Below are 16704 nucleotides of genomic sequence, written 5' to 3' on the forward strand. Positions count from 1 at the left end.
AATATTAATGGGTATTAATATAAAACTGGGTGAGAATGTTCTAAATGACATGGATAAAGTCAAATCTAATATTAACCATTGATTAGAGACTTAATCTTGGTCGTTGAAGACTCAATAGGAAAAGTATAAGAGGAGGTTGAGGGTCAGTTGGAGATACACCAAGATTGATCAGTTAGTTTGATTTTCTGGAGCGGGGTTTATTGAGAAAATTCAAACAAGTGATTTGAGTTGCAGCGAGGGGCAGTGAGTACATAGCAGAGAGGCAGAGATAGTGCTAGAGGGCCATCACAGTGACTGAGGAGGCTACGCAAAGGCTGAGGGGCCTGCATGGGTGACGTAGAAGGCCAAAGAGCTTACGCCTGACGCAGGGGATTCTAGAGCTACGCAGAGGCTAGCAGGGCTGGCGTAGAGCCTTGGAGAAGCGCTGGAAGGTTTTTCGTGGGGCAGGCAAGTGCTGAAGAAGCTGAATATCTGCTTCCGAGAAGAGGTATTACTGCCGTGTAGAAATATCTGTTGGGTGAGCCAGTTAGGCACCCTAGTTGTACTCAAGAAATTTGCATGATAATAAAACCCTCATAAATGCACTGGTTTTCCCAAGATGGGTTTTTCTGGGGACGATTGTCCAAAAATAACGGTGTACCTTGTGTGTTTGTCTAGTATTTTAGTTGCTGATTTGTATATGAGTTAGGGCTGCATTTGTGTTTATTTTCGATATTTATATGTATAAATAACTTGTTAAAGGAATAAACAAGTAGGAGAAATGAACCAGATAATGCAGTAGGAATTTTTGATGTGTTAGATTTAGAAATTGCAACATCATCAAGTAACTATACATGAAAAACTTCCACCATTCATTTCATCAGTGGAGCAATATAGAAATCACAATAAACAATAGACAAGAGACATGAAGAATTAGGCTCACAGCTAGCACAAAACCCACAGATGGAAAACATAACCAAATTCTTTCCTTATGTGAGAGAGATTATGCTCATCAATAGTACATCAAAGAATATTCCAACAAGATTCAAATCTGACCTCAATATTATTTCAGTCAAAACCAGTCAACTAAGAGAGAGAAGTCAGTGTTGTTCAATAATTATAGTTTGCACAAAGAGGCTCAATTTTGGCCCCGAGGTGGCTGAACAGAGGGTCGAAATTTGGTCCTAAAGTAGCCTTAGAAAATAGTCAACGAACTAGTCATAGTCTTCAGTCAAACCTCTAGTTAATGAATGTGGTTAGCACTGGTCAACGAGTCAAGAGAAGGGTGAAATCTCAGTCAAACAAATTCAAGGTATCTCTGAAGTCTTTGACCCCCCACCACGGTCAAATAGATGTTGAATTGCCCAAGTCAAAGAAAGTCAAAGAATCTCCAAAGACAAATAGTCAACGTAGATAAAATATGCTTCTTCTTCCCTTTGCATGTGTGGTCTCTCTCTGAAATTGCAAATTGAATGATTGTGTGTGATGATGCTCCAAATGAATCCCAATGATGCCCTATTTATATGTGTGTGAGGAGGGCTAATTAGCACATGTGGGGCTGACTTAAAGAACATGAGGTTGACTTGGTCAAACTTCAATTTTGAATTTTCTCTTTGCTTGCCAATGAAAAATACCGGTTGCAACTACTTAAATTTTCAACACTTCGGAATAGAAGCGGGCGCGGGGAGTGACGTTTCAAAAGATTTCGGGTCCGGAGCAATTTTGGGAGGGAGCAATTTTTATAATATATATATTGTTATATATTTTGATGCATATATGTCAACAAAAGCATGTAGAATGATGAATTAGTGATAAAAAACATAAAAACATGGATTAAACCATATAACATCATTCATCTAGTAGTTATACTTCATCAACCACAGGTCCACAAGTTGCAACATCTCGATTCTCATCAACCTTAAAGTTTCAAAGTTTCAAAATTCAATATATAACATTTGTCATCACTAAAGTTGTACTTGTAACCATTACCAGTAACCAAACTATAACAAAGAATATCAAAGTTTCAAACATGAAATGAAATGTTTCATGAAGCATCATATTCATAATTCATTACCAATGAGTTATAAATGCCAACTTCAAACTTAAATTGTCATATATTGTTTACAAAAAATACCATAATAAATATGAAAGAGTCAATAGTTATAAAAAGTACTACAAAGTACAAACTAGAAAAGACATGTAAATCTATACTCTAAAATTTCTTCTTTCCATGAGAAACTTCTAATTTCTTTTCTTGTGATCCATGAGCAATGGGAGTCTCCTCCTGCATAGTGGGACGACCACGTCCAGAACCAGAAGGCACATGACCTCCACAGAATGTTGCAGATGGAGGTGGCGACCAAGGCTGTTGGGTCCCTATAATACTAGTGATTACCCCATTACTATTGTAGTTATACCCCTTATTTATATTGATGTACCCATGTAGTGCCCATATTGTTACTATTGTGCCACATAGAAGCCCACTATTGTTATTGTTGTGCCCTACAATATTATTGTTATGTAGGCTTTGATTGTATTGGGACCACTTAGACTCCTATATATAGAAAGGAGGTATTTTCATTTGTATCATGCAAGAATTGTTCATTTATGTAATGTAAAGGAGGTTGCCCCCTCGAAGAGGCTGAATTCTAAGGCGTGGATCTCTCTTTTCTATCTTTTTGTGAGCTGGTTTCATAACATTTGGTATCAGAGCTTTGGATTCTAGGGTTTCGCTGCTCCAAACAAGTCATCGTGGAATTTTCGCTATAACTTTTTTTCTGTGACGTTTCAGAAGTCGCAAAAAAAACCCATTTGAGAAGAAATCGCGCTGAACCTTGGGTCCGAATTTCAGATCTTTTTGCGCGATATTTTCGGAGATATGATCTCAGGAAGTTGGTATTTTTGCAGACTCCTGAATTACACTAAAAAAAGGTGACCTGGGGAAAATCGTCATAACTTTCTTTCTGAGCATCGGATTGAAATTTCGTAAGAAGTTACAGAAAGAGGACGAACTGTAGTTTTCGTTTATATATTTTTTAGAGTCAAAGGTTGAAACAGTGACACGTGGCACTTCATACAAGTTCGCTCTACTGAACCAGTCTATAATCAGGTCACTGCGGGAGATTGTGCATAACTCTTTCTTGGAGAATCCAATTTGGTTCAGACTAGTGGCATTGGAAAGAGGACACAGAAAGCTACTACAGATCACAATTTCAGAACTGGATGATTCGAAATTACAGAGGTACATCAGATTCAATATCAGGCTTCTACAAAGTAAAAAAAAGGTGTGTAGTTTTTTTTTTTTATTTTTGCATAAGCTTGGTTTGAAGGAATTCAAAGGGCATAGTAAAGCATTATTATCGGTAACTGATGCCCCGAGGAAAGAAAATGCAAACACCTAGTAAGGAACCTGAAAGCTCTAGCATGACTCATGAAGAAGAGGAAGAAATGCTACATGATATATCAAAATTACAAGAACAAGTGCAACAAATGTCACGCTCACAAAAGCTAACAGATGCTAAGATAAAGGGCATGGAAGCTAAGATGGACGATTTGAAGACTGATTTGAAGAAAGACATGGCAAGTTTGAAGACAGATTTGAAGACAAACATGGCAGATTTGAAGACAAATTTGACACATTTTCTACAAGAGATACTTACTAATGGTGAAAAGGTTGTAAAGGAAACTCATGATGTGAACAAAAGTAATGTTAATCACGATTCCATAGATTCTAATGTTAGATCGAAGACCCACCATATTCCAAAAATCGATATGAGGAAGTTTGATGGCAAGGATCCCGCCACATGGATATTACAGATGGAGCAATTCTTCGATCTCAATAATGTGCAAAACACACAAAAGGTACGTATGGCAACTTTATATTTGGAACCAAATCAATTTGTATGGTATCAATGGCTTTGCTCTCGTAAACAATTTATCACTTGGGCAATTTTTACGGAAGAATTGATAGCACATTATGAAGATACAAAAAGCAACACTTTTTTTAGCCAATTGATAAGTCTCAAACAAAAGGGTTCAATAATGGAGCACATTGAGGAGTTCCAAAAATTGAACATAAGGGTAAAAGATATTCCAGAGGAGCATAGGATTGATGTGTTCATAGGGTCTTTAAAGGATAATATCCAACATGATGTTCGCCTTTGGGAACCTGATTCATTAGAGAAGGCATTCAGGTTAGCAAGAAAAATGGAAAGCAAAATTATGGCAACTAGGAAGCATACCATTCACAACTATAAAGATGGAAGTGTTGTTGCCCATAGTCTTCCACAACCTACAAGGTTGACACCACAACAATTGGAAGAAAAAAGAGCAAAAGGGCTTTGTTACAATTGTGATAGCAAATACACAAAGGGTCATAAGTGTGCTGAGAAGAAATTATTCTACATAGATTGTGAAGAGGAAGAAGAAAAGGAGCAAGAAAGGTCAAAAGAAGAAGATATACTCCAGGAACAAAGCCTAGATGAAGAACAAATAAATCCAACCATATCTTGTAATGCATTGGCGGGAATTACCACTCCTCAAACCATCAAGATAGAAGGACAAATCAAGAAGAAAAAGGTAATAGTGTTGATTGATTCAGGAAGCACCCACAATTTTATTCATTGTAGGGTAGCAAAAGAATTGAATTGCTTCCTATATCCAGCACCAGAGTGTCAAGTGATGATTGCAAATGGAGGAACAATAAATTGCTCTGGAAAGTGCCATAATATCAAGCTATCCATGGGAGAATATGTATTGACTAGCCCAATGCTTTCCATTCCAATGGGAGGTGCTGATGTTGTACTAGGAGTCCAATGGCTACAATCCTTGGGTACAATAGCTTTTAATTTTCAAGAACTTTTCATGAAATTTTCTGTGGAAGGAAAGGAAGTTGAATTAAGGGGTATTGCAGGGAAACCAGGAAAGATAATCAGCTCTAATGGTATGACAAAGCTTCTAAAAAAGGAGCAAAGAGGTGTAATTGCACAATTATGTTCGCTAGATGTTTCCACATTAGAATCATCTATTTCTCCAGATCTCCAAAAAGTCCTGGACAATCATTCCAAGGTATTTGAGACTCCCAAAGGTCTCCCACCTATGCGTGATCATGATCATGCTATTCATCTGATTCCAGGAAGTGTTCCTCCAAACATCAGGCCGTACAGATATCCCTATGTCCAAAAAAGTGAAATTGAACGTATGGTTGCAGAAATGCTAGAGGCTGGTATAATTCAACCGAGTCAAAGTTCTTTCTCTGCTCCAGTAGTATTGGTGCACAAGAAGGATGGATCATGGCGCATGTGTCCGGATTATAGGGAGCTCAACAAGCTCACTATTAAAGATAAGTTCCCCATTCCTGTCATTGATGAATTACTGGATGAATTGCATGGATCAATTTACTTCACCAAGTTGGATCTTCGTTCAGGATATCATCAAATCAGAATGAAGATTGAAGACATTCCGAAAACGGCATTTAGAACTCATGAGGGTCATTATGAATTTTTGGTCATGCCTTTTGGCCTTACCAATGCACCTTCAACATTTCAAGGTTTGATGAATTCAATTTTCAAACCATTCCTTAGAAAATTTGTGTTAGTATTTTTTGATGATATACTAATCTACAACAAGTCTTGGAAGGATCATGTTGAACATGTTGACAGGGTGCTACAACTATTGGAGGAGAAACAATTATATGCAAAAAGATCCAAATGTTTCTTTGGAGTCCAGGAGGTGGAATATTTGGGTCATATTGTATCTCATGAAGGAGTTAAGGTAGACCCTAGCAAAATTAAAGCCATTAAGGAATGGAAAATCCCCACATCCATAAAGCATCTGCGAGATTTCTTGGGTTGACAGGGTATTATCGCAAGTTTGTTAAGAATTATGGGAGAATAGCAGCACCTCTAACAACATTATTGAAGAAAGATGCATTTTCATGGACTCCGGAAGCAACAAAGGCCTTTGAACATCTTAAAGAGGCAATGTGCCAAGCACCGGTCTTAGCTACACCGGACTTCACAAAAACCTTTATTGTGGAATGTGATGCTTCAGGAAATGGAATTGGTGCTGTTCTAATGCAAGATGAAAGACCCATTGCTTTTGAAAGTCGTCCAATCAAGGGAAAGTTTTTAAGCAAAGCTATTTATGAGAAGGAAATGTTGGCAATACTCCATGCACTTAAGAAATGGCGACCCTACCTAATGGGAAGACACTTCAAGGTAAAAACAGATCATGATAGCCTTAAATACTTTTTAGAACAAAGATTATCCTCTGAAGAGCAACAAAAGTGGGTCACAAAGATGTTGGGTTATGACTTTGAAATCATCTACAAAAAAGGGAAGCAAAATGTGGTGGCAGATGCACTCTCAAGAAAGGATGAGGATGTGGAAGCATTGTTGTGCGCCATTTCTATTATCCAACCAGATTGGATAAATGAAGCAAGGGAGGAATGGAAGAATGACGAAGAAGTGTGGGCACTTATTCGAAAGCTACAACAAGATTCCAGTACGTCTGATACATTTAGCTGGAAAAATGATTCGTTATGGTACAAAGATCGCTTATACCTCTGTAAGAATTCCCAGCTAAAACAAAAGATTCTTATGGAATTGCACACTTCTCCCTTAGGAGGGCACTCAGGATTTTTAAAAACTTACCACAGGGTTAAGAAGGAATTTTTTTGGGATGGCCTTAAATCAGATATTCAAAAGTTTGTGGCAGAATGTTTGGTTTGCCAACAAAATAAAGTTGAAACAATTAAGACACCGGGTCTATTACAACCTTTATCCATTCCAAGCCAACGTTGGGAGGAGGTTTCAATGGATTTTATCACAGGTTTACCCAAGTCTGAGGGAAAGAGTGTCATCATGGTGGTAGTTGACAGACTTACCAAGTATGCACACTTTTGTGCATTATCACATCCATTTAAAGCCAGTACAGTTTCTACTGCATTTATGGAAACAATTCAAAAGCTACATGGAAACCCAAAGATTATTGTAAGTGACAGAGATCCCATTTTCACTGGAAATTTTTGGACAGAATTATTTTCTTGTCTTGGTACTCAGTTAGCTCATAGCTCATCTTATCATCCTCAATCTGATGGGCAAACTGAGATAGTAAACAAATGTTTGGAAGGATATCTTCGTTGCTTTGTATCTGATAAACAGACACAATGGGTCAAATGGTTGCCTCTGGCTGAATGGTGGTATAACACTTTCTTTCATACAGCAACAAAAATGACCCCATTTATGGCACTTTATGGGTATCAACCACCATCCATCACATCATATTTAAGAGAAAATTCTAAGGTTCAGGCAGTGGAACATCACATCGAACATCAACAACAAGTCCTCCAACTCTTAAAGGATAACCTCGTGTTGGCACAGAATAGAATGAAACAACAGGCAGATCAACATCGCAGTGAAAGAAGTTTTGATGTAGGTGATTGGGTATTCCTACGGCTACAACCATATAAGCAAATGTCCCTCAAGCAAGCTAAGAAGGATAATAAATTATCACCAAAGTATTATGGTCCGTACAAGGTGTTGCAAAAGATTGGTACTATGGCATACAAATTGGAGCTTCCTGCAGCTTCTCGATTGCACCCAGTTTTCCATGTTTCATGTTTAAAGAAGGTTATAGGCGACAAGCTCCCAGTTCAAACAATATTGCCAGAACTTGACGAAGAAGGAAAAATTATATTGGAACCGGAAGCAGTCATAGAAACAAGAACTCGACAGCTACGAAATCGATCAATTTCAGAGTATCTTATCAAGTGGAAGAACTTATCCGCTGAAGATTCCACATGGGAGGATGAGAATTTTATGCAGAAGTATCCTGAACTACTCAAGCGTTGAGGACAACACTTTTTTGAAGGAGAGGGGCATGTTGGGTCCCTATAATACTAGTGATTACCCCATTACTATTGTAGTTATACCCCTTATTTATATTGATGTACCCATGTAGTGCCCATATTGTTACTATTGTGCACATAGAAGCCCACTATTGTTATTGTTGTGCCCTACAATATTATTGTTATGTAGGCTTTGATTGTATTGGGACCACTTAGACTCCTATATATAGAAAGGAGGTATTTTCATTTGTATCATGCAAGAATTGTTCATTTATGTAATGTAAAGGAGGTTGCCCCCTCGAAGAGGCTGAATTCTAAGGCGTGGATCTCTCTTTTCTATCTTTTTGTGAGCTGGTTTCATAACAAAGGCAAAGCTAGTGCAACTTCAAAACTGCTAGTAGATGATGGGGGTGGCATGGTTGCCACTATTGTTGCTGCTTCGTCATCGTCTTTCAAAGGCTCTACTTCCAATTCTTCTAAATGTATAGCTCCATCCTCCAAATTATCCTCCTTTGGTTTGTTTTTCCTAGCTCATATATGATCTATTAGCGCGAGCGCACTCACAATAATGTGTCAACAGCCTCATGTTGTAGTGCAGAAATACCAAGCTTTCTTCCCAGTTTTCATTGAGGTAGTTTCTTCTCACATTATTGATGAAGTTATAGGTGCTCCAACTCCTCTCTACAAAAGAAGTATTAACAACCTATGAAAGCATCTTTATGGCCAATTTTTCCAAAGGGCCCCTAGAGCCATACATGTTCCACCATTCAACAGGATTCATTCTATCCCTATCTTCAATTGCATGGAAAGAACCACACTCAAGTTTTACTAAAGTATTTGCCTAATTCTCCACTCAATCTAGCACACTTATCCGTCTCAGGGACCAGCTTGTCTAATGTTGCCATATACCCAACTTGTAACTCTAAATCTGTATGGTGTTTGATCCTAACCACACCCGCATGTGCCGGTTTGCCCAACCCTTTGCTTTGATATTTTAGATTTGTATTGGGTTGGCTCCTCTTTCTTTATCTATTTGGCTCTTTGTTGTGTTGACACATTTAGACAGGTTTTGATTCCTATTTTCTTAGTTCAATCCCATACCATTTTCCCTTAGAGATGCTTTATGGCATGGGTATATGAACCTGTGTAAGTGATTTTGCATTGGGGGCATGTAAATTTAGTGGTTCCACCCCTTTTCCCTCTTTCAAGCCTAGTAACATATTTCCACAAGGGGGTTTGGTCTACCTTGGTTTTCTTTCCATCATCATCTCCACTCTCATTATCCTTCTCCTCCTCTTCCTCTTGGTACTCCTCTTTCGCAGAATTTCCTATTCCACCACTACCCACTTCTTCGCCATCTTCATCACTTCTTCTTCATTTGCTCCCCGCCAGCATCATCATAACAAAAAAAGGAACCAAGAAAACGCTGAGCCATATACCCATCATGTTTGTTGAAGATTGAGTTTCTTGCTTGCAATGGAGGAATGAGAATTGGGAAAGAGTAAGAGAAGAGATCATCTTTCATTCAACATATAAAAAACACAAATGCGATATGGGAGGGGAGGGGGCCTTGTATTCTTTTAGCCCCTCGTTTTCCCTCCAAAACAAATTTCTCCTCCAAGGCCGCACGCGTCTCTCATCCAGGCAGAAGCATTTTTTATTTTTTTAATAACCGTGAGAGCGATTGCTCCCTGCACTTAATATTTTCTCTCGGAGCAAAGGGGGAGCGATCACTCCCTGATTGCTCCTGAATTGGGAGGGATTGCAATTTTTTTTAGGGAGCATGCTTCGGGAGCGGATTTGGGAGGGGGGGGGGGTGCTTCCCCGCATCGTTGGTGTGTGTGTTTACCCTTTAATCTTTTACATTTATTGCTGTCCCTGACACCAATCAAATCTTGAAAGGTTGCGAGTCACGACCTATCAATGGCTAGGAAGGGAAAATGGTATTTCCTTCAGCCTTCAGGTAAATCATGGTGAGATTTTGATGCCTGCAAACTCTATATCTCCTATTATATGAGTAAATGAATGTAGCCACAATTTTTCATTCCACCCTAATCTTCACCTTAAAGCTCACCATTTAACAATTTTGGTGGCTACTAACTGTCCACAATTTTTATCCCATTGTAGTCAGTGGGACCTTTCTCATACACACTGTGATGGGCAAGTACAATGTCAAATCAACAGAACAATGACTATTTGGTGACTCTTATTCTCTGGTATGCTCGGCTAACTGTTCTGTATATTGCACCAGTGGTCTTTGAAATGACTACTCTCTGTTAGCAATTTTAGGTTGTAGCCAGGAGGATTCTGGTATAGATACAATAGCAATGACTTATATTCACCAGAATGTTTAATTCTGAGTGAACCAAGAAAGGTGCAAGGAATTGATTGTGATCCAACACCATTTTAGAATTATTATCAGCAGAGTTTTCTGATGATGGATAACCTAGTGATCGACAGATTTTTGTGGTGGCTCGCAATATGTCTAATAGCATTGGTGTCTGCAGGGTGATGAATTGTGATTTATTTACTCTCCTTTTGGCAGAACAATAATGTTTTTAAACACACTATTCCCATGTTGACCAGCGGAGAGAAAAGATTGTAATTGCTTCTTTCTACTGTCATTTCTCTTCTTGCTAAAAAATAAAGACATGGCAGTATATGGTGGCAAAGTGTGGAAATGTGGAAACAAAGTATGCATAGTTGGGAGTTGAAGAGTGGACAGAATGGAGGGGCAGTGGATGGTTTCCTGGCTCCAGTTTTTGTTGCTTTTGGTAGAAAGTTTGGCACCCAGCCAACATGGAATGAAAAACATGAAAGTTTAGTCCCCAACCAATGGGGAATGAAACCTGTAGAGGTTTGGCACTCTGCCAATGCAAATGAAACCCTCAGAAGGAACTGATCTGATACCACTTGTGATGTACTTGGACTCATGATGAGCCATCATTAAATTATAATAAAAGGGACAAACCCATGTAAGCCATGAGTCATAGGATACAATATTATAATTGATATGATAGTGATTATCACAATGAATGAATGTAATAACTGTATATGACATTGGATGTGTGGATGAATAATATTGACTCTTGACCTTGGGGAAAAGGTGCCTAATAATTTTCCAAATTGATTATCTACATTTAGCTCTATTAACTCCTGTTGCAGTGGATTTGTTCATTACACAACTCTATACTGTTTGCAACTCTATCTTCCACAGAAGTCCATCTTTTGTTTTCAGAAGGGGTTTGCAGCCTAACTGCATTAAACTCCCAGTCCCTGCAGTCTTTCCATTTCCACTCTCTCCTATTTTATTGGATGATTTTTTCTCCCATTATCACCTATAGTTGATCAGTGCACATAATGCAACATCATTGTAAAGAACTTTCAAATACTCGAGGCTCAAGGCATGCTATGATCTTCTCCTTCATGGATAGACTGAAGACCAGGATTATGGTTCTCCTCCCTTTATTGACTATTGAAGAGACATCGTCATTTAGTACTTTTTGTAGAAAATGTTAATGTGTTTGGAGGCATCAATTTACTGTGTTTGGAGGCATGAGGTGATGGAGCTATGCTTTGTAAATCTTCATCTTCATCGAATGTTGATGCCACTGTTGTTTTATTGGATGGAGATGGGGGCATAGTTTTAGCTTTTGTTTTCCTTTGTGAACTGGAGTAAGGATTTATTAGATCTGAAGCATCTGAAAGAATTTGAGTGGCTCTTGGCACCTAATAAAGAAGTTAGGAAAGTTATTAAATCCATCCATCTATTTTGGTATTCCCCTGAAGACTTGGAAAGTACAATTTAGGACTGAACTTCACATGGTTTTTGTATCAGATTGACTTGGAGCCTACCATCCAAAAGCTTGAGAACCATGATCCACCTCAAGAGGTGTTTAGATCAATGGTTGAAAATACTATGGCGCTCTATGCTGCTGATGCGGACACATCTAATGGAGCAGATACTTCGGAGATATTAAATCAGTTACCAAATACTGAAAGCCTTGCCAGTGTAAGCAACATTTAAGCTTTATTTAAAGACTTGATTTAATTATGAGGTGTTTTTAAAATTGATATGGCTTAAATAACCACTCTTAGGTTAATTTTTTGTGTAAATCCATGCAAATAAATTTACCATTAAACAATGTTAGAAGGAAAGATAAATTGATATAAAATTTAATTGATTTTTGTCAGGTTTATCTATAAATAAATGTTATTTGTGTATTTGAAGTGTTACCCTGTCTTTTTTACGAATGTGAAACCAAGAAACAACATAACCCCACTTCCCGCAGTATAGCAGAGAATGACATTTTGTTAGCTCAATAATTTTCCCAAAGGCTACATCAATATCAATATCCACATTCAGCAAACCCACGTGGGGGTGGAGCATGCCCACCAGGATTTGAAGCTGGGTTAATGCCACAACAACCAATTGAAGTTGCTGTTATACCTAGCCATATTTTTTGTCCAAGGAAGAAAAAATCATTTTATATATCAAGTAGAAAAAAGTTACATTTTGCAAGTGTATGAAATCACTTAAAAGGAAAGACCCCAGTCTTTTACCAAACCAAAAGTACTATCAGAAAACCAAAAGTACTCTTTTACTTAAAAAAAAAAAAATTCTACTACAAGGCCATACAGAAGCTGCTTGCTATATATGTCATAACCAGCATTAAATAAGAACGGTCCCATAACCAGCAATAAATAAGAACGGTCCCATAACCAGCATTCCATAACGTTGGCACTTCATTAAGGTTCAAAAACAAACCCAGCAACAAAAGAGAAACTGTCCCATAACCAGCATGGAGGAAAACTGTTCCATTACCAACATTGGATAATAATACTGTTTTCTCCCTTATTAGAAAGTCCAATAACAGACCCGGCATTGGAATTAACTTAGGATTCCATGCAGCTGCTTGAACCTTATCTGTGTGAGCCTTGAGGATTTGCACTCACTTTTCTTCCCAAGTCTTTACAGGTTTTGCACCATTTGCACTAGCCAAGACATCGTGTACTCCATCATGTTCTATGCCAAATTGAGAATCTGCATTTGGATGGCTTGCTTCATTTTGATCATCTTAACAGATGCTTCATCCTTAACAGCACCCCCTAGCACTATAGCTTCAATCTCATCAAGTACATTGAGGTTCCACAGCTCAATTTCTGGATGCATTGTTCCAACAGCAATACTGTTATCTGAATGTCTGAACTGTCAGCATTTGAGCCGCCCCAATAAAAGTTGTTATTGCTATAAGAGAAAAGGCCTGGGTTCTTGGGTGAAAACCCCATCCTAGTGTTCTGTCATTTCCAAAGAGCCGTCTGCAACATGTATACCTTGCTCGAAAACTGTTTGCCAATAGATTATGCTCTCAATATATATGTAATATGACTGAAGATTAAACTGTTGAAGTCGCCGAGAAGTTTGACCTCCCGAACAGCCAGAAGAAAGATGTTACTGTAGAAAATTCAATTGTCCTGTTGCCCGACCCGGTTTCAATTTGTTTTGCATACAAGTTTAATGCCCATCCCCATAGTTCATTGTATATTTAGCTTGAATACAAATTGCAATAGAAACACTACTAAGCTACCACTACTTCCACTTTCACTTTCAGCTGATAAGAAAAGTTACACTAGCAAACACAATTTTGGACAATTGTTTTGGTCAATCACAGACCCTGGAAAAACCCCAAACGGGAAAACCAGTTTGAAGGAGGATTTTATTTGCTTTTAATCTCAGAGAATATACAGCATTAAATTCACATCAATGGTACTTGTCTCTCCCTTGAAACTTCTGCCAGTCTTCCCAGAAACTCGTGCCACAGTTCTGGAAAGTCGTGCCACTGTTCTGGACCTCTGACTGCCTTGGAATTTGGATGACAGTCAGACTTTCTCTGTTCACAAAATCAAGCTCTGTTCAATAGATTCCTCCTCATTCCGTGCTCAGACAGACTGATTTTCTTCCTTGAAAATCTTGCACAGATTCAGCATTTAATGCCCTCGATCTTTGGCCCTCTGACAGACTTCCATAGTCCTAAAGATCATGCCACAGACCACTTTTCCCCTTGAAAAATGGGTCTGTTAGACTGAATTTTCCACCTGGAAATGTGTGATTCAGCAAACAATTTCTGTCCTCAAATTCTGCGCGGACAGATGAGGAAACAGGACTAAAAAGCACTAGGAAACACCTCCTTGTACCTTTTTTTCAGCAGTTACACAGTTCAGCCCTGCCATTTATCTAGTCATTGGATAGTTTGGAATCCAAATTCTGTGCAGACAGATGAGGTAACAGGACTAAAAGGCACTAGGAAACACCTCCTTGGTACCTTTTTTTCAGCAGTTATGCATTTCAGCCCTGCCATTTATATAGTCAATGGACAGTTTGGAATCCCCAGGCACTTGAAGACTTGACACCCATTGTTCCATTGAAATTCTCAGCAAGGCTGTCAGAGCTCTCGTCTCTTTCCAGTTATTGAAGCCTTTTGCAAGACCTAGTTTGAAAGAGAAATAGTGAAAATCTGAAAGATATACTGCACCTACAGATTCAAACTCCCCAGTGATTCATTGGCTAATATCAATAAAGAAACTGCTAGGTTGTGTTTTTATTTATCTCACGAGTCCCCGTCTGCCTCACAGACTTAGATTTTGTAAGCGTTTTGAATAAACAAACTTGACTCTGTAGAAATATATATGTTTGTGTGTGCGTGGAAAAAGAGAAAAAGACACAAAATGTATTGTATAGAACTGTATAACAGCTAACACAGCTATACATAATTGGACATTACGGAGATTTGCTGACTGATTTGTTGACATTTAGTTCTGCTAGCTGCTATACAGTTGTCTTTCTGTACAATACATTTTGCATCTTTTTCTCTTTTTAGTCATATGTGTCATACAGTTTCAGATGTGCATCTGTGGTGGGGCCTTATTGGTATTTGCCCATAACCACAAACAAGGGGCTGGTATAGTCGCATAAGTTTCTCAGTATTTTTTCCATTGCCATCTGACTATATGTTTGTAGTTGCTTCAGGGTGTCGATTTTGGTTGCAATTTGTGTTAGAAGGATAGCATATACTAGAGCCCATGACTTTCCTATTTTAGATAAAGAGAAATGGGTTGCGATTCTTTTAATTTTCAACTGGCAGAAATTATTTTTGGTGAGCATTTGCAACATGTGTTCTAAAGTAACAGATAATGAAAATAGATTCTAGTTGCATGGCTATGAGTGTTGTTGAAGTGAAAATGCCATTAAGATATGATTCAAACGACACTTTAATGCGAGTGGATAGCCTTTTCATCCTTTGCCTTTGTTTTACCAAGGAAATTTTATAAGTTGGTTATGACTGAAGAAATGAGAGGGTCTTGTAGTAAATATCTCCACAGCTGTAATTTTGTGACAGTTGTTTTCTTTTTTGTTACAGGAGTACATTGCTATGTTAAATAGAGATTTCATCAGACGGCTTCAATCGGAGTCTGGATCAACTGAGAATTCTTGAATTCTTGTTTATTTTATTTTATTTGACAGCTTAAATATATTAGGAATCTCATTTGTAATTTTCAAGATTTGGTATTTAATCGAAGCTATTCCATGTGCTAGCCCGGATTTTGGGTCTGGCTTATCACATGTTTTGTACATATGGCTGGCCATTCTTAGTAGTTTTATTTACTCAAAACTTTTTATTACATTATGTGCTTCTAAGAATAGTCATGGACAAGATTGATTTAAATTTTATATGCTTGAAATCGGTCAACTGGTGAATATTATCTTACACACCAACTACTTAAAATTTCAGTCTGTACAGCAAAATGAATTGTAAGACGATTCTGATGCTTGAATCTCTGTCCCAACTTGAAGTCGTGAGAAAGATTCCACAGATCAAGCTGAGGATTCCCATGATATATTATATTTCTTTCAGTTTGAGAAGCCTTCTATAAGTGCAAGTTGTCTTGTCAGTCCCTAACAATTACTTTTGCATTTTGCCTTGTTAACCATGAAAATATTGGGAAGGAAATCTTGAGCACTTGAACAAGGGAAGATTTACATAGGCCCTCACTTAATCTAACGAAAGATTTACAAAGAATATATTCAACACTAACAAAACTAAAGAAACCGAATCAGTATATACCCATATGATCAAAATACCTCCGTACAGATGAAAGCAACATCCAGGCTTAGTGACAAGAGTCCTTTCTACAATTAAATTCACACAAAGATCCTTGATTATTGTGACAAAATATCGACAGAATCCCGATGTTTCATAATAGGTCTTATTTGATTAAGATCACTATAAGTTAGTAATTACTATATACATATTTATGTATCCAAAACCTTCATGCTTGATAGAATGGGAAAAAATACACTTTTAATGCAATTACTATATACATATATATGTATCCAAAACCTTCATGCTTGATAGAATGGGCAAAATTACACTTTTAATGCAAGCGCAGGGAATTATGTTTAGCGGGATCATTGAACAAGGTCTGAGATCTAAAAAAATTCACTATGTTTCGCTGCAATCGCAAATTAACATCGGTTATATACATGATGCCTAGAACATTAAACAAGCTTTGGCCTCATTGGCTCGTTTTGATTTGGAAATTTGGAGGTGACATTAATTGGTTGAGTGTGTGGTATTGTGCATGTTTTATTGAATGGTGAATGTCAAATGTAATTTGTTGTAAAATTTGGTCATGGAGTTGTTGGGGGTATATGTTAACGATTTTACATGTACCTCGTGGTGGGGGTAGTTATTAGGATTGATGGTGGGATTTTGTTTGCCTTGACTGTGTTGAGAAAGTTAATAGGGAAATTTGAATGTTAAGTAGGGCACCCTCAAACATCCTTGAGATATTTTATGTGAGAGTCAAACTCGTCT

The 16704-nt window shown here is 37.9% G+C and overlaps 1 protein-coding gene across 3 annotated transcripts in view; it reads left to right on the plus strand.

Moving 5' to 3' along the window:
- LOC149214249 (Ubiquitin-like superfamily protein) overlaps nucleotides 1-15557 on the plus strand; it is a 179437-nt gene extending 163880 nt beyond the window's left edge. For all 3 annotated transcript variants that reach the window (XM_089392224.1, XM_089392222.1, XM_089392223.1), the window contains exons 17-18: nucleotides 11667-11840; nucleotides 15247-15557. In XM_089392224.1, coding sequence (XP_089248350.1) covers nucleotides 11667-11840; nucleotides 15247-15321 — 249 coding nt within the window. In that variant the 3' untranslated portion in view covers nucleotides 15322-15557. The remainder of the gene's footprint in view (nucleotides 1-11666; nucleotides 11841-15246) is intronic.
- Nucleotides 15558-16704: the final 1147 nt, after the last annotated feature.

The sequence above is a fragment of the Pinus tabuliformis genome, chromosome 1_1, assembly GCF_031772625.1.
Source record: "Pinus tabuliformis cultivar Carrire ecotype Pingquan chromosome 1_1, CPIR1, whole genome shotgun sequence".
NCBI classification, from domain to species: Eukaryota; Viridiplantae; Streptophyta; class Pinopsida; order Pinales; family Pinaceae; genus Pinus; species Pinus tabuliformis.